General features: G+C 40.9%; 1 protein-coding gene across 4 annotated transcripts; it reads right to left on the reverse strand.

Annotated features, from left to right (window-relative positions):
- Positions 1–582: 582 nt before the first annotated feature.
- ANP32E (acidic nuclear phosphoprotein 32 family member E) lies at positions 583–18079 on the reverse strand. 4 transcript variants are annotated; one of them, XM_034989914.1, is made up of 7 exons: positions 17658–18074; positions 14682–14831; positions 13956–14078; positions 12846–13011; positions 10742–10917; positions 4451–4505; positions 583–2953 (listed from the first exon to the last, which is right to left on the reverse strand). In XM_034989914.1, the coding sequence occupies exons 1-7, from the start codon at positions 17709–17711 to the stop codon at positions 2883–2885; spliced, it is 795 nt and encodes a 264-aa protein (XP_034845805.1). In that variant the 5' UTR covers positions 17712–18074; the 3' UTR covers positions 583–2882. The 4 variants fall into 4 exon arrangements, with proteins under 4 accessions (XP_034845805.1, XP_034845808.1, XP_034845806.1 ...); XM_034989917.1 differs by lacking the exon at positions 17658–18074 and adding an exon at positions 17051–17070; XM_034989915.1 differs by lacking the exon at positions 17658–18074 and adding an exon at positions 16889–17031.
- Positions 18080–18753: the final 674 nt, after the last annotated feature.

Here is an 18753-nt window from a genome sequence, read left to right on the forward strand (position 1 = left end):
TGTATTACACTAAGGAAATAAGTCAATCAGAGAAAGATAATTATTGTAGGATTTCACTCATATGTGAAATTTAAGAAACAAAACAGAGGATCATAGGGGAAGAGAGGAAAAAATAAGATGAAACCAGAGAGGGAGACAAACCATAAGAGACTCTTAATCGTAGGAAACAAATGCGGGTTCCTTGAGGGGAGGTGCCTGGCGGGATGGGGTAACTGGGTGATGGACATTAAGGGCATGGGATGTAATGGGCACTGGGTATTATATACGACTGAAGAATCACTGAACTCTACTTCTGAAGCTAATAATACATTATATGTTTATTAACTGAATTTAAATTTAAAAATATTAAGAATAAAAAGTACTGGCTCAGTTTGCAATTCCAAAAGGAAAATTAAGGGAATTCAGAATTTTTTCTGCTTCTTGGACAAAAGAAAGTAAGGCAGATGATGAGTTAAATTACTACATTGTAATGCCTCATATGACATCCAAGTGTGTGAGAACTTCCAAGCTGTTTCTGTTTTTAAAAAGACCTTCAAAGCCCCCGGTGGTGGTATTCAAAAAGTGAATGTCATACACTGAAACTAATAATTAACAACAAATCTTCCATTTATTTGAAGCAATTCAATTTCAAAAACTTTAAGTTACAGCAGTCACAGAAAAAAAAAAAACAGGGAAGTCAAAAACAATAAAAGAATAATCAGGAGTGCTGCATTTTTTTTTAACACTGTCATGGCTTTATTCAAAACACAGTTGCACAAAAGTATTAACTTCAAAGTTTTTAAAGGAGAGTTTTGAGGAAATTTAACACACTATATACATACTGCCATACAAAGAGCATTAAAATAGGACCAAAAACTTCTACAAAATATAAAACCCACCCTTACTTATTTGCATGAAAATACCACCCACAAAGCTAAATAAGTCTTAAAAAGTTATTTGGAGGCTCTAAATGTTGTTTTCAAACCAAAGAACTCTAATTTTGATTGCACAATAAGATGATTGATAAGAAAGTCAATATATAGATTTCATTTTAAAAATAAGTATTTTATAGTCTGGCATATACTATGCAATGAGAATTCTTAAGGACTAAAACAGGGTATTTCAACTGTTAAAAAAGGAATAAAATGTTAGTCTTTTGGAGATTCCAATCCCCCCACTGAACTTATTCCAAGAGTTTTAGTTCAGCCACTTGTGCAACTTTGTTTACCCACAAATAACTTTGTAATTTTTACTTTAAAACCCCAAGTCATACATCTGAAACTAAAAAAGAAGTTCTTTACTCAGTAATTTAAATGTGTCCCAGTATAGAAGTATAACTTCAATTAATTTGCTGATGCTAACTTTAAAAAAACTTACAGATATTCAAAACAAAGCAGAAAAAAATTTAGCCAAGATTTAAAAAGCAATTGCCTTGAACACGGAGCCTCCACAACAAAAAGGGAGATGTACTTGTCTACTCATATTATTATATTTAGTAGCCATATAAAGAAACACACCCGTCCCAGATATTTTTCTATTTTTAATGGATTTCCACTTGAAAACAAATCTTAATTTTAATATTTAGTTTCAAATATTTTTCCAACTGCCCAGTATATTCCAATTAAATGCTGTATCTGGTAATACCTTAAAACTATAGGAAGAATAATTAAAGGTTCTACTCAGAAAAATTAGAAATACTTTGCAGTGTGGTATCTAAATCATTTCGGAAGCTAACTTCACAAAAAGTTGACTTGATTAATTATCAAGGGGCAATTGTTCTGACTTTCGTGGAACATCAATGCTGCTTCTGAAAGCTTCCTTTGCTTTTCTTTCTTCACCCTATTAATACAGCCTGTACATCTTGTCAACCAAGAGAGATTTACAGAAAGCAGAATCTGTTGCATAAAACTGTATTGATAATAATATTCATATTTCAAAAAATACTCAATTTCTTTCACTTAGCTTGTTTAAAACTGAGATAGTCTGAAAAGGTGGTTGAGGTATAAAAGACTAAATAAAGGTTTTCCTGGGTAGCCATAAGTTTCCCAACTTTTTTTGGAGATAGAAGGAGGGGAGTGAAACAAAAAATGAAAGTGATCATAACAGAATTGCTGGGAGGAAAATAAAGAACGTGCAGTTAAAAACAAAACAAAATTAACAACCACTGGCATGTCATGATTTTCAGCTAGAAAAACAAAGAGCTCACCTGCATGTCTCTGAACTTTAGTACAAGCATTTTTTCCTTCAAAAACAAACTCTTATTAGTCACCTGGCTTAAAAGGTTTCAGAAGCCTCCACAAAAGCCATGAACTATATTGTTGAATAGAACCTTTGCTATTCTGTTCCTACTTTCTAAGTTACTTATGTGACAAAAAAGCACCCAAATACCCTTAGCCAAACAAAAACAAAAACAAAAAAGGTCATTGCCTTCAAACTAAAGATCTCTGGGTCACCTCTAAAAATATAACCAACTTATTAGTCAAGAGACTATTTTCATTTCATATTCCAGCCGACTGTGATTTCAGTTAACTTATAAATAACTTTATAACCTTATGAATGAAATGCACCAAACTACACCTGTGTAAAAGTGATCATGTTTTAATTATGGGCTAAAAATAACTAATACAGTGAGTTTGAATGAGAAAAATGAAGATTCTAAATAAATTGCTAGGGAATTTCACAATGGGGTCAAGGAAAATTTTTTCTCTACATACAATATGATCATTAACAGACTAGTAAATCTTATTTGGAATGATAAGGCAAAAATAGTAAAACCACACTTTTCCTATAAAAAGTTACAGGTTATCTTCTGTAGGGATCACTATGGTACATGAAGAAACAAAGAAGATGTGATCACTCTATTGCACACCCAGGAACATTAGGGAATCTGGTCTTAGAATGATCTAGTCATCTTCTTCATCTCCATCATCTTCAGCATCTCGTTTCCTTTTTTCCCCTCGAAGACCTTCTTCTTCTGAAAGAAGAGTGAAAGAAAAATTGTAAAATACTAAATTTTAACAAATGAATATTTGTTAAATTACAGTTTTGAATCTATCTTATTGAAAACTTAATGCCATAAAAAAATTATACGTTAAGTTTCCTCTCGGTGTACTGAACACTTAACAGACTTAGAAATCCATAATAATGACAGCTTGCTGTGCACCCTTGTGGCCAAATCATGAAGTACAGATCAAGAACTAGGGGTCTGTCATTAAAAGAATCATTAGTAAATTTTTAAATTTATTTTGAAAGACCTAGGTAAAGAGTACTAGAGAACAAATCTGAAAAGAACATTATCTGGGAGTTCAACTGCTCTTCTCTTAGAGATAAGGCTTCATTCACCCTCTTCAAAATGAAAGACCTAAGAAAATAATAAATTAAGCTCAAGGTTATCTCATCTCTTCATACCGGTTTTGAAAATAAATGTTACAGGCTGGTGTTTTTTTTAATGAAATTATTGAATGTCCTGAAAAAATTACTTTTTTTTTTTTTTTTTGAGATTATTTATTTATGGGTGCCTGCGTGGCTCAGTCGGTTAAGCGTCTGCCTCCCGCTCGGGTCACGATCCCGGCCTCCTGGGATCGGCCCTGCATCCGGCTCCCTGCTCGGCGGGAAGCCTGCTTCTCCCTTTCCCTCTGCCCACTGCTCTGCCTACTTGTCCTCTCTCTCTCTGTGTCAAATAAATAAATAAATAATCTTTTTTAATATATATATTTTTTAAGATTTTATTTGACAGAGAGAGCTAGCGAGCGAGCACAACCAGGCAGAGGGAGAGGGAGAAGCAGGTTTCCCGCTGAGCAGGGAGCCCGATGCGGGGCTCGATCCCAGGATACCGGGCTCGTGACCCAAGCCAAAGGCAGACGCTTAACCAACGGAGCCACCCGGGCGCCCCAGAAAATTACTCTTTTATAAAGGTTGTATGGGATGACTTAGCTCAGCCAGACGTCTGCCTTCGGCTCAGGTCATGATCTCAGGGTCCTAAGATCGAGTCCCACATCGGGCTCTGCCCTAAGCTTGGAGCCTGCTTAAGATTCTCTCTCTCCCAGGGCGCCTAGGTGGCTCAGATGGTTAAGTGTCTGCTTTCGGCTCAGGTCATGATCCCAGGGTCCTGGGATCAAGCCCCACATCGGGCTCCTGGCTCAGCGGGCAGTCCGCTTCTCCCTCTCCCTCTGCTTCTCCCACTGCTCATGTTCTCTCTATATATATCTCTGTGTCTCAAATGAATAAGATCTTAAAAAAAAAAAAAAAGATTCTCTCTCTCCCTCTCCTTCTGCCAAACCCCCCTACCACTTGCGTGCTCTCTCTCAAAAAAAAAAAAAAAAAAGGTTTTACACCTCTCAAGGCACCCGATGTTACCAAAATCAAATCAGAGACCAGTAATAATTTGAATTATAAACACATTCTTTAAAGTATGTGAATAATAGCTATAACTTTAATGTTAGGATTTTTTTTTATGGCTAATGTAACTCACCCTCTTCTTCCTCTTCTTCCCCTTCTTCAACATAATCATCATCATCTTCTTCATCCTTGAAAACCAAATATTCAGTTTGAGAATAAAAATCCATGACACACTTTTCACTGTTTGGTAGTAATACATTCTAACAAGAGCAAAAAAACTATGGTTATTCTTTGTTCTGACAACCTCTGCCTAACTTACATAGGTCTTTTTTAAGAACCCAACCAAATCTAGTTTATGAAAGTAAGTTATGTTTTAGACCAATGCTGTTTAAAAGAACTTTCTGCAACATCGGAAATGTTCTGTATCTATGCTGTCCACATGTGGCTACTGAGCATTTAAAATGTGACCAGTACAAGGGCGTCTGGCTGGCTGAGTCGGTAGAGCATGCAACTCTTGATCTCAAGGCTGTGAGTTCGAGCTCCACAGTGGGTGTAAAGATTACTTAAAAATAAAAAAATCTTTAAATAATAAAATAAAGTAAAATGTGACCAGTACAAATGAGGAACTGAATTTTTCATTTTATTTAATTTTAACTTAAATAACCAAATGTGCCCAGTGGCTACTATAATGGACACAGTAACTCGACAATTTCAAAGAAAGGTTTTCTATTTTATAGAGTGAGATAGGAATTACCCGAATCCTAGCCTCAACATAGTTACATGCATTGAATAAGTCGCTTAATTTCCCTGGACCTCAGTTTTCCACTCAATAAAAGAAAGTATTCATCTAGAAAGATCTCTAAGTTCCTTCTACATCTAAAAATCTACATATCAAAACAGCAATGTCAAAAAAAATCACAAAACTTAATCTACAATTTTTGTGGAAGGAGCTGTCTACCGTTTTATATTAAACCTAACAAACCTTTCTCCTGGGGTGCCTGGGTGGCTCAGTCGTTAAGCGTCTGCCTTTGGCTCAGGTCATGATCCCAGGGTCCTGGGATTGAGCCCCGCATCGGGCTCCCTGTTCGGCGGGAAGCCTGCTTCTCCCTCCCCCACTCCCCCTGCTTGTGTTCCCTCTCTCGCTGTGTCTCTCTCTGTCAAATAAATCAATAAAATCTTAAAAAAAAAAAACCTTTCTCTTGAATAATCAGTCATAATGATTTGATCATGAACATAACACTAATTAATATTTGCCGATTCCCGGGCGCCTGGGTGGCTCAGTTGGTTAAGCGACTGCCTTCGGCTCAGGTCATGATCCTGGAGTCCCTGGATCGAGTCCCGCGTCGGGCTCCCTGCTCAGCAAGGAGCTTGCTTCTCTCTCTGACCCTCCCCCCTCTCATGTGCTCTCTCTCTCTCATTCTCTCTGTCTCAAATAAATAAAATTAAAAAAATATATATTTGCCGATTCCCTCAGAGCCTATCAAAATACGTAGGATGGTTTTCTCCTATTAAAAATGACCCTGGGGGCGCCTGGGTGGCTCAGTTGGTTAAGCAACTGCCTTCGGCTCAGGTCATGATCCTGGAGTCCCAGGATCGAGTCCCGCATCGGGCTCCCTGCTCGGCGGGGAGTCTGCTTCTCCCTCTGACCCTCCCCCCTCTCATGGTCTCTCTATCTCATTCTCTCTCTCAAATAAATAAATAAAATTAAATTTGAAAAAAAATGACCCTGGCCTCTACTTTGAATTGTATCTTTTCCTAGTTTTCATGCCTTCTCCTTTCAATTTTACTACTTCAATTTTAATCTGCTATGAATTCAGAAAATAGATTGACAAGCTTATTAGAGAACTGAATATAAAAGAGAAAATAGGTTTAGAATAACAGCTTGAACACTCTCCTACAAAGAAAATGTCTTTTAGGGGCGCCTGGGTAGATCAGTCGTTAGGTGTCTGAGCCGAAGGCAGATGCCTAACAACTGAGCCACCCAGGTGCCCCAATAAATAAAATCTTAAAAAAAAAGGGGGGGGGGCACCTGGGTGGCTCAGTCATTGGGCGTCTGCCTTTGGCTCGGGTCACGATCCCAGGGTCCTGGGATCGAGCCCCGCATCGGGCTCCCTGCTCAGCGGGAAGCCTGCTTCTCCCTCTCCCACTCCCCCTGCTTGTGTTCCTGCTCTCTCTGTGTCTGTCTCTGTCAAATAAATAAATAAAATCTTTAAAAATAAAAAAATTAAAAAAAAAAAAGAAAGAAAAGAAAATGTCTTCTGTTGCTATATTTTGGCTAATCAGAGGCCTTTTACACTTACCGCCATATTCCAAATAGTTGAGTTCTACCATATGTGTGAAAAAAATGGAACCAATCTAGGGTCTCCCCTCCAGCCCCACAAAAGTTTACTGCTCCTTCAAAATACTTTTAATTGGCAAATGTCAAGAACTGCTGAGTAGTTAGGGAAAAACTTGGACAACCCATCCTTTTCACAGTATCCACAGCCCCATTTGTGTCTAGAGATACTCAACAGAACCTAATTTCCCAGCACATAGCTAGAATCCCCTGAGAAACCCGAATGCACGACATTTATATCAGAAATCAATCTTATACAATCAATTCAAACACTGAAAAGCATCCTATACCAGAACACCATCAAGATATGAGGAGAAGGAATAAATGGGGTAGCCAATAGTATAAAAAGGAATCACAATAAAAATCAGGAGAACCTAAAGCTTTAAACTAAAGAAGAAAAGAAAGGAAGAGAAGGTAGAAGGAAGAGGGGACAGGGAAGAGGAAGGAAGGGGAGGGGAAAAGAAAGAAAGAAAAAAGAGAGAGAGAAATAAAGACAAGGGACACATTTTAAACATCTCAGATCTGTGGAGAATGATAAATGAGGATGTTTAAATATTTGTGATTTTTTAAAAAAACACTTGAAATATTAATCACATTTATTCTTTGATAATTTAAAAACGTCCAAGTCTCAAAAGCTAATTGCTTCTCTGGATTTTGTTTTAACAAAATATGGTTAGATTAATTGACTGATGGTTGTAAGCCTTTTTAAAAATGGAAGTATAGCTGACACACAACATTACCTTAGCTTCAGGTGTACAACATGGTGATTCAACAAGTTTGCACCTTAAGCTTTGCTCACCGCAAGTACAGCTATCATCTAAGCCTTTCGTTTTTAATATCATCTATGAGGTAACATTCCTCAATAAAAACTCGGCTTTCACCAAAGTCTTGTTCAGTAGAAACTATGGTCTTTTCCTAACTAATGGGAAAGAACATGTTTCCTCATTGTACTCTATAGTACAGAGGGATCACAATTCCCAATTCTTCTAAAGCCCCCATTCCCATTCTTTATTTTTTTTTTTTAAGATTTTTATTTATTTATTTGACAGAGAGACAGAACAGAAACACAAGCAGGGGGAATGGGAGAGGGAGAAGCAGGCTTCCCGCCGAGCAGGGAGCCCGATGTGGGGCTTGATCCCAGGACCCTGGGATCATGACCTGAGCTGAAGGCAGTTGCTTAAGCGACTGAGCCACCCAGGCACCCCTCCCCATTCCCATTTTTAAAGAAATATACTACACACATAAAGCCCTTCTTTATATTAAATTAATATGTATATTTATACATATTAATTTCTTACCTCTGAAGAGTAACAAATAAAAATAATTCTCAAACCAAAAACAGCTACTCAAATCCCATTCCTATCTCCTTCTACTTTCTTTTTAAATCTCAATAGTCTCAGAAGCTTCTACAGACTCTCACCTTCTAAAAGTAAGTTTAAAACATAACTATTTAAAAATATTTAAAACATTGTAAATATCTAAACCATTTCATCATGTTTGAAAACTTCTGGTCCATGCTAGCCGGGTACTACAATGACTTGATGTTGTGGGTATCATCTCAGAGATTTTTGCTCTATACTTGACTATGTCACTTTTATTTATTTTTTTTTAAGAGAATCTTTTTTCTTTAATATTTTATTTATTCACTTTTGCGACACAGAGAGGGAGAGAGAGAGGGAGGGAGAGAGAGGGAACACAAGCAGGGGGAGAGGCAGAGGAAGAAGCAGACTTCCCGCCAAGCAGGGAGCCCAATGTGGGGCTCCATCCCAGGACCCTGGGATCATGACCGAAGCCGAAGGTAGACCTTAAAGACTGAGCCACCCAGGTGCCCTGACTAGGTCACTTTTAGTTAGTATTCCCCAATATTCAATGGAATGATAAACACAATATCTACAGTTGGTTGAAAGTCATTTTTAAACTACTTAATACTATTTAGACTTAATGAAGAATTACTGGCAAAGAAAAAAGCCAAATGCAAAATAACATGAGTCCATTATTTTACTAAATAACTTAAAACTTAGGGGAGGGATGCCTGGGTGGCTCAGTCGTTAAGCATCTGCCTTCGGTTCAGGTCATGACCCCAGGGTCCTGGGATCGAGCCGCCCCCCCCCCACCTGCTGCTCCCCCTGCTTGTGCTCTCTCGCTCTCGCTCTACCTCTCTGACAAATAAATAAATAAAGCTTAAGGGAAAAATATTCAAGCTGTATACTGCCAGTAAACTGAACAAGCATGAATGCTTTTTTTTTTTTTTTTTTTTAAGATTTTATTTATTTATTTGACAGAGAGAGAGGAAACACAAGCAGGGGGAGTGGGAGAGGGAGAAGCAGGCTTCCCGCGGAGCAGGGAGCCCGATGTGGCGCTCGATCCCAGGACCCTGGGATCATGACCTGAGCCGAAAGCAGACGCTTAACAACTAAGCCACCCAGGCGCCCCTCTCTATGAATGCTTAAAGTGCTGTTCTTCATTATTGGACAGCTGCCAACTCACTAATCCCCAAACAAGTTTAAGTTCTATTTTTTCCACATTAGTTTCATAATTAAAATGGTATCAGAAAAAAATTATCAATGATCAGTGATATTATCTATCTAACCAATGTAAAAGTCATAAGAAGAACAAATAAGAATACACTAACAATTTCTAGTCTAAATAAGAGGTATTATTTTTAATAATAAAAACTTGAATTATGGGGCGCCTGAGTGGCTCAGTTGGTTAAGCGACTGCCTTCAGCTCGGGTCATGATCCTAGAGTCCCGGGATCGAGTCCTGCCATCAGGCTCCCTGCTCAGCAGGGAGTCTGCTTCTCCCTCTGATCTTCCCCCCACTCATGTGCACTCTCTCTTTCTCTCTCTCTCTCAAATAAATAAATACAGTCTTTAAAAAAAAACTTTAACTATGAAAACAAAACTCAGTAATTTAAAAACATTACAAGAAAATAGTAATTCCCATGGGCGAAAGATCATTTGTTCAAGTCAACTGAAACTTCCTGTGAGCTTACTATGTCCCTGTCAATGTATTAGATGCTGAGATACAAAGACGGATGACCCTCCCCTTAAGGAGCTCACCATCTAGTAGAACGTGGCCAAATAAACAAGTTTTTACAAAAGTGTCTACAGGCAACAGAAGACTAACTGCGAATCAAAGATAACGGAGGAAGGAGTGATTACCTATAAAAAGTTACAGAAAGCTTCAATAATGAGACAACGCCAGAACTGAGTTTTTAAAGCGTTCACAAAGCATGATCTGGGTGTCAGTCACACAAGTATATACAACAGTAAAATGTCATGAACATGTACATAAAATCAGTGTACTTTCCCGGCTTCAACGATACTTACGTTTACCTCCGTAAAAAAGAAAATAAAGTTCATCAGAGAGCATGGGTAAAGTCATTTCAGATAAGAGTAAACAATGTATCTACAGACAGAAAGGCAAGAAATAGCTTGGTGTGACAATTTAATTTGGTACTGAGGGAGAAGACACTAGAGAAGGAAGCAGGGGCTAGATAATGATGGGCCTTGTATGCCTGGATGGCAACAGGGAAACACTGAAGTGTTTCAAGCAGGCTAGTGATATGATCACATTTGCACACAGGCTATGCAAGCACACACTGTGAAGGAGACACCCAAGTGGTGACACTGTCTTCAGAGAGACCATTTGGAAAGCTACTCCAAAACCGTAAGCAAGAAATCATCGGGGAAAGGAAAGTGCCTACAACGTGCCAGGGACTGGATACTTTACACATATTATCTTGTTAAATCCCTAAAAGAGGCCTAAGAGGTTGATACAATCTTAGTTTTATAAATGCAGAAGCTGAGGCTCAGAAACTTTTGTAAAATGTTTCTACCATACCGTGGCATGCAGCTCCAGGCAGAATGGGTTTGAAAGATATCTGGGCGGTAAAATCAGTAGGTGTTTATGATTATCTGGATACAGTATGAGCTGGGGGACAGTGGGGAAAATGACAGGCAGACAGATACACTCAGACCCACAAGTTAGGAACAACTTTCAGATTTCTACACAACTCACTATTTATAGTACTTGGCCCTATGCCTAAATAATTAATTTTCAGCGCACATAAAAAGTGCCTATTCACCTGGATTTCTTCTTTCATTAAATATGAGAGGCCCACTTCCTCTTCTCCCTCTCCCAGTTCTGAGCCTGCTTCATCTTCATCCTCATCTTCATCCTCCTCTTCTTCCTCCTCTTCTTCATATTCTTCAGGTGGACCAGCTTCATCTTCCTCTTCCTCTTCATCATCTTCATCTCCATCTTTAAAAATATTTTAAAAGACGAGCAAACGGCTGAGCAAATGTTTCTTGCTAGTATGTTGATCCTACCTGCCCTTGTCCCAATCACCTCCAACTCTTAAGTCAATGGGTAGATGGAAAGTATCTCAGGGTGATTTTCTTTTTTTAAGATTTCCCTTCCAAGGGGTGCCTGGGTGGCTGTCGGTTAAGCTTCTGACTCTTGATTTCAACTGAGGTCATGATCTCAGGGTTGTGAGTCAGGCTCCACATTCAGTGGGAAGTCTGCTTGACTCTCCCTCTGCCCCTCTCCCTGCTGATGCGCCCTTGCTCTCTCTCTAAAATAAATAAATAAATCTTTAAAAAGGATTTCCCTTTTACAACATCCATATTTACTATTTGAGAAATATGGTTTCTATTTCTTTTTAAAGATCTTATTTATGGGGGCCTGGGTGGCTCAGTCATTAAGTGTCTGCCTTCGGCTCAGGTCATGATCCCAGGGTCCTGGGATTGAGTCCCGCATCGGGCTCCCTGCTCAGTGGGGAGCCTGCTTCTCCCTCTCCCACTCCCCCTGCTGTGTTCCCTCTCTTGCTGTCTCTCTCTGTCAAATAAATAAATAAAATCTTAAAAAAAAAAAAAAAAGTAAAGATTTTATTTATTTATTTGAGAGAGAGAGAGAACAAGCTGGGAGTAGGGGCAGAGGAAAAGGGAGAAGCAGACTCCCCACTGAGCAGGGAGCCCGATGATGTGGGGCTCGATCCCAGGACCCTGGGATCATGACCTGAGCTGAAGGCAGACGTTTAACCAACTGAACTGCCCAGGTGCCTTGAGAAATATAGTTTCTATTTTTTTTTTTTTAAGATTTTATTTATTTGAGAGAGAGAGCAACCAAGAGAGAGCACAAGCAGGAGGAAGGGCAGAGGGAGAAGCAGACTCCCTGCTCAGCAGGGAGCCCGATGTGGGACTCGATCCCGGCACCGGGATCATGACCTGAGCTGAAGGCAGAGGCTTAACCGACTAAGCCACCCAGACACCCCGAAATATGGTTTCTAAATACTGAAATATTTCCAATGTATAGATTTTCATCGAAACATTACATGCATTAAAGTTTGTTTTACCTTGTGGACACTTCAAAACCCGCTTCTCTATCATTCTATCATTTTCTAATATTGTTTATCCATCAGATTTCTTTTTACAGTAAAAAAATTTTCAACCAAGAGTAACAGTGTCCCATTACTAATAACAGCCATTCCATCATCTGTTAGTCACCCATTTATCCAATAATATATATTCATCACCTAATTCTAACACATTTCCATCACCACCCCACCCCACCCCCCCAACCTCGAAAAAACTCATAGTCATTCATAGTCACTCCCCATTCTCCTCTCACCCACTGGCAACCACTACTCTACTTTCTGTTTCTATGAATTTGCCTATTCATAGGCATTTCATACAAATGGAGTCACACAAAATGTGGCCTTTTGTGTCTGGCTTCTTTCACTACATAGAATGTTTTCAATGCCATAACATGTATCAGTACTTCATTCATTCTTATGACTGAATAATATTTCATTGTATGGATATATCACATTTCATTTATCCATCAGTTGACAGGCCATTCAGGTTGTTTCTATTTCTTAATTATTATGGATAACACTACAAGGAATGATTCCTTTTTTTTTAAAAAAGGTACTATTTTAAAAGTTCCCACTTTTACTAGGTGGTGGTTAAACAAGTTTATACAGATATAAAATTTCACAGAGCTTGATAGTATAATAATCATTAAATTCCCCTATCAGAAATCTAAAAGAAGAAATACAGGATTAGGGCTGTGGATTTGTAATTTTTCTTGTCTTACTATCTTTTTTTTTCAACACCCAAATATCCAGGCCCAATCTAAAGTGCATGGCTAGGCTGGAGCCTATATTTATAAGCATTAAGAATGATTACCCTCATCATCCTCCTCTTCTGAGTCTGGTGCTTCGTTATCCTCCTGATCAAATCCATCTAAGTAAGTGATTTGCTGCAGCAGTTCAAAAATACTTTCTCTGTAATCTTCCAGGTTTGTGATCTCACAGTTAAACAAGTCAAGACTTTTCAAATTTTTAAGATTTTGCTGGAAAAGTAAAAAGTTAAAACTTACATTTCGAGATTTTAAATACTATGTTATTTCTTTTTAATTCATGAACCAGAAAACATATATTTGAAATCAAAAGGCTGATTTCTGGATTTTTCAAATTTTATAATGAAGGGCTATTGTATCAATTATTTCTTTTTTTAAAGATTTTATTTATTTATTTGAGAGAGTGAGCAAGCGAGCGAGCATGACGGGGGTGGGGAGAAGAGAAGAAGGGAAGCAGGATCCCCACTGAGCAGGAAGCGTGATGTGGGGCTTGATCCCAGGACCTCAGGATCAAGACCTGAGCCAAAGGCAGACGCTCAACCAACTGAGCCACCCAGGCGCCCCCCACATCAATTCTCTTAAGGAGGCCCTGTACATAAACTCCGCAAGAGTAGGAACTTTGTTTTGTTCACCACTGAATCTCCAGCACCTCGCTTAGTGCCTTACTATAGTAGCCACTCAATGTATTTTGTTGACCAGATATGTGCATAAATAGGCAACAACAATAATGTGGTTAGCTTAAATCCTGTCAAGCTTGTTGTCAATACTTTCAACCTCCTCCTCCCAAGCTTTTTTAAAATTGGAGCAACAATTTTCTGAGTTTCACTTCATCTCATACCAGGAAACAAAGGAGCAAATAATAAAATAACTCAAAAAACAAAAAAAATCAAGAAGGAAGGAAAAAGAATAGAATTTAAGAAAATACTGGGAAGTTTGAAACCAGATATTCAACTCCTGAAGTTAACGATAAAATAAATTTCTCACAGATTTATCTGAATGTTTTACTCTAAGAGAAAGGAAAGCAATAACCATCTAGATAAAAACATATAAGAAATTTCAGAAGTTTCAAAGAGTGAAATATAAATCAGTAAAATAAAACACAAGCAAATCTCAGAAAATCAACCAAAAAAGAGCAAGTCCAGAGACCTTCCACTCACCAGAGCTTCTACTGTACTGAGATCTTTGATTTTGTTTCCACTCAGATTGAGGTAGGTAAGATTTGGACATTTCTCTGCCAGGACTTCCAAACCTCCAGAAATTATATTGTCACTAAGTTCCAACTATATATTCAACATGGAGAAAAAACAAACAATGGTGAAAGCTTAGGGCAGATCAGATTTTTTTTTAAGTTTTTTTATTTTTTTAAATAACCTCTACACCCCATGTGGGGCTCAAACCTACAACCCCGAGATCAAGAGTCGCATGCTCTTCTGACTGAGCTAACCAGGCATCCCCAGATTTTTAAAATATATCAATCTGAAGAAGAAAAACAACTGTCATTCTCTCTGGCTTCAAGAGACTGTCACAAATTATTAACTTCCAAACTCCCACCTATAATCACCAAATAATATATTAGAAATCCTACATAACAAGCTTCTAAGTTTGGCTCCAGATGTGTTACAGATAGATTTTATGTTTCAGAGAAAAACATTTGATAGATATTAAACCCAAATTCATGTCAAACACAATTTCATTATTAAGTTTAAATTTCTAAAAGCGGTATTAGAGCTGATTCTAAAATCCTACATAACCCATTTTCTTATCTCTAGAAATTTAGAATCTTCTAATTAAAAGGCAGAATGGTTGTTTCATTTGGCCAAAACCTAGACATATTAGCCCTTGGCATCAAAATTATGATGATTTCACACTTAATACCAACTTACCTTTCGAAGTTTATTTAAGCTAGGCAACCGGGCCAGTGAACTTAGTTCCACATTAGCCATACTCAGAAACTCTAGTTTTTTAAAAGTATCATTCAGGCCTTCAATTTCCCCATTGACACACAGGCAATTATCAAGGACTAACTCTGTCACCTGTAAGACAGAAAATGAATGATTCTTTACTTCGCAGTCTGTTTAGCAAAAGACCTGGGTCAAGACACACTGGAAATGTGAATATTAAAACCATCAATCCCATTACAAAGATTCTTTCTCTCCTCCCCCACCAAAAACTGAAAGACAACCTAAAGTCATCATTATAAGTTAACCTTTTAAATTTAAACTTAGACCAAGAAGTTCAATGCCTGCTCAAATCACTGATGCATAAAAAATAAAACTTTGAAAAAGGTCCCATGTGAAACTTACTTCTGCCCCTGATGAGGATTCTCAATATTAGGGCATGTATTTATGCAGTGAGGGGATGACTAGGCTACTGGGAAAGGGTTCAAGTGAGCTGCCCTAAAACAGCAGGGAGAAAAAAGTAAACTATTTTATTCACGTTTCAAGTTTAAACCCCCTTATCTTTGGTTGATAAATGCCACCATAACTCAAAAATACCTTGTTACCCTTCATGAAGAAATGTTAGAAAGCTCATTCTGAGAAAGCTGGCTAAGGGAGGTTATTTGTTCTTAATAGCAGGGCCAAACAATGTGACCCAGAACAATACATCCTTGACAAAATGTTATTTCTCTGTAACACCCTGGTAGCATTTTGCGGACTTTTCCCTATGGTGGGGGGGGGGGGTGCATCCTCCTATTAGGTCAGAGCTGTAGAACAAAACTTGCTGGTGTGCACCTAAAAGGACTTAATCTAAGGGGGAGACAGGAGACCCTGGATCTCTACTCCCAATGCAAAAATATGTCTGAGGAATTTTGAGGGCTAAAAACTTAACAAGGAATGCCACCTTCTCTATCTGAATATGACTTTGAAATAATTATTTGAGAGACCAGAGAAGGCCTATGATCTCCTGTTTAGAGGTAAGGAAGCCAAGGCCCAAAGGGTAAGAATAAGAATGACTTGGCTAGGGTCATCCAGTTAGTATGACAGAGCTGTGCCTCCATTCTCAATCTTCTGACTCCTAGTCCAGCTGAGCGGAGGAGAACGCGGGTATTTGGCGTCAGAAAACCAGTTCTTCCACTTGAGTAAATAACTTCACTGCCCTGGGACTCGGTTTGCTAATTTGGATTCTACAACAATACAATCCACCTTACAAGTCTGTCCGAAGGAGAAAAGTAAATGATAAACACAGTAAGTGTTTTGTAAACTGTAAAGAGCTATACAAATATAAGAGACCGTTATTACACCATAGGGGAGGAAGGAGAGGCTGCAAAAAGGCAACCTCTGGCACTCCCCAAAATTGGAAAGGAAACTACTACTGGTAGGGTAGGTAAATGAAAGAGGGTAAAGGGGGAGCAAATCTACTTTTCCAACCCAAGACATACAAAAGCATTCTAAATGTGTGCTCCTGAGAGGCAGTTTTTAAAGTCTGATTTTGTTTTCCTGAAGCCCCCAAAGAGTAGGCCCTAGAAAACTCCCAGATCTCTCTGGGATGATAGTAGCGACTGTTTCCTTCTCCTTGCCCTTTGCTAATTTCAGGGATACATAAAGAAAACAAAGTACATGAAGACCTTGGGTTCCCACTCCGCACGCCGCCACAGCCCCCCCCCACAGACCCTACTCATCTTCTGCGCTGGTTTGCACAGGCACCACCCCCGCCCCTGCTGAAAACAACTACATCCCTGATACTCCACTTCGAGTGTTTATTTCAGAGGCCGCAATTAACAAGACTCTTGACGCTTTTCCCTGCGGTCTGAAGTGCGAGGTTCCTCGCTGGCCACCCGCCCCGCTCTTGCGACCAGCCGCTCCGACCCACGGAAAACCCCACAGGCGGCGGGGACTCCTCAAGGGAAAGACGGGTCGCCTCCCGGGCCGGGTTCCCAGCCCCTCCGCCCCGGGCGGGAAGGGCTGGGGGAAGCCGAGAAGGCGCCCTCGAAAAGGAGGCGGAAACGCCTCCCGTCCGACCCCCGAAAAGTTGACCGCGACCAGCCTCACGTGGCCCCTCCCAAGGCCGTCTCTTTAACTAAGGCGACAGCAGCAAGAGCGCATCATTTAGTTTCGCCGAATCCATCTTTAAAGCACAGAACTACTACGACCGATTTGTTGAGTTTTGTGAAAGCTTCTCCAGGGATCAAATTCGGAGTTGCGGCCACTACGATACGACACGCCGAATATCGTCACACCGCGGGGGGACGAAGAGGATTACGCCTCGCGTCCCCTCCCCACCTCCGGTCTCTGCGACGACTCCCAAAACTTACCCGCGGCCGGGGAAGCGACCGCTGACCCAGATTCCGCCCGGCGGCGGTCGGCGCGCGCCGCTTCCCGGGGGAGTGGGCGCCGCCGGCCGCGGGCGGTCCTCAGACCCCGCCAGGGACCCCAGCCCGCGCCCGGCGCGACGTCACACACCCGCGGCCTCGAGCCCGGGGACACCCCCCAAAAAAGAAAGAGCTGGCAGCACTGCAGAAAAGTTAGACTAACTTCTCAGGCGACGACGGCTGCGGCAGGGGCGAGTGGGACTGGGGGGTCGCGCCCACGCCGCCGGCCCCTGGGAGGAGGAGGGAACCAAGCGGCGGAGCGGCCCCCAGCACTCCGCTTCCCGCCCCCACCAGGCCTGGACTCCCGACCTGAAGAGAGCCTAAAGAGGCTAAGCCCCCAGCCACACAAAAACGCCCCTAGAAACTTAAACCCTTCGCCATTTTAAGTAGATTTTAATGACTTAACACTTAAAATTAAATATCCCCCCCAACCCTAACCCCAGGTGGGGGTTAATTCATTACCCCTCCCCACACCCCCACCCGACCCCCAGCAACCCGATCCTCTGAATACAGGTCTGGTGGGGAAGGGGAGGGGGCTGAGTCATCTCACCTCCTCCGGGGCTCTGTTCCTTAACTCCAGGTTAATCCTCTTTTTCATCTCCATGTCCTCCTCCTGCTCTTCTGCTACTACTCCCTTCCCTTACCCTTTCCTGCCTTTCCCACTACCCCCAACCCTTAAATTTTAAAAGATTTGGAAATGAATGAAAAGAAAAGCAAATATAAACGCCCACCACCTCCAGATAGGTGTGGGGGAGAAAGAAGAGAATAGCAAATGGAGTCCAAGGAGTTGGGACTCTAACTCGGCTGCCCCCACCTCCTTGTCCACACACTCGCGCGCACTCACACGCACACACACACGCGCGCGCGCACACGCGCACACACACACACGCACACACACACACGCGCGCGCGCACACACACACACACACCGCAGTTCCTTCCCCTTCAATGGCTGCTCTGAGACTGAGCCTCCATGACACGGCACCGCCAACCCCCTGGCCTACACTCCACCCACCTTCCGAATGTATTGGTTAATTCTTTAGCATCACACTGTTTCATTGGGCTGCATTAATGTCCATCAGTCTTCAGGGTGGACCTGAACCAGAAGCGCTGTGTCTATTGGCTACGACCAAGCGCGCAGTTAACTCCGATAGGTCCGGGAGGGTGTTCGTCCTGGGGAAAAGATTTTGAATCCCAGTAGCCCCCCGCCTTTTCTTTGTGTGGTTGGCGCGCTTTCCCTAGGCGTTCGGACGGTTTTGATACCTGCTGGATTTGTTTTGTTTTTAGTGTGAAAGGGAGGGAGAAAGCATCCTTCTTATGTACCCAGGTTGCAGGACTCATAATCTGGCACACAAACACGCACCGGCTCTTGGCTGTTTTAAAGCACCTTGCGGCCAAGGTGCACATGAGCTTTCGTGGCACTGCCCGGCTGGGGATAAGCTTCTGGTGCAGAACCAGACGCGAGATAAAGATAGTATTTTAACTTCCAACATGAAGGACTGAACGTTTTTGAAAACAGTTGGGTGAATTATGTAAGTTAGGCACCTTTAAACAAAACTAGCCTGGAGGAATTGTTACTGAGGTAATTGTTGCTGTAATAAACACCAAGACGTGGGAGGAAAAACAGTGCTGGACTAGTGAAAATCA

The sequence above is a fragment of the Mirounga leonina genome, unplaced genomic scaffold, assembly GCF_011800145.1.
Source record: "Mirounga leonina isolate KUSES-001 unplaced genomic scaffold, KU_Mleo_1.0 Mir_493, whole genome shotgun sequence".
NCBI classification, from domain to species: domain Eukaryota; kingdom Metazoa; phylum Chordata; class Mammalia; order Carnivora; family Phocidae; genus Mirounga; species Mirounga leonina.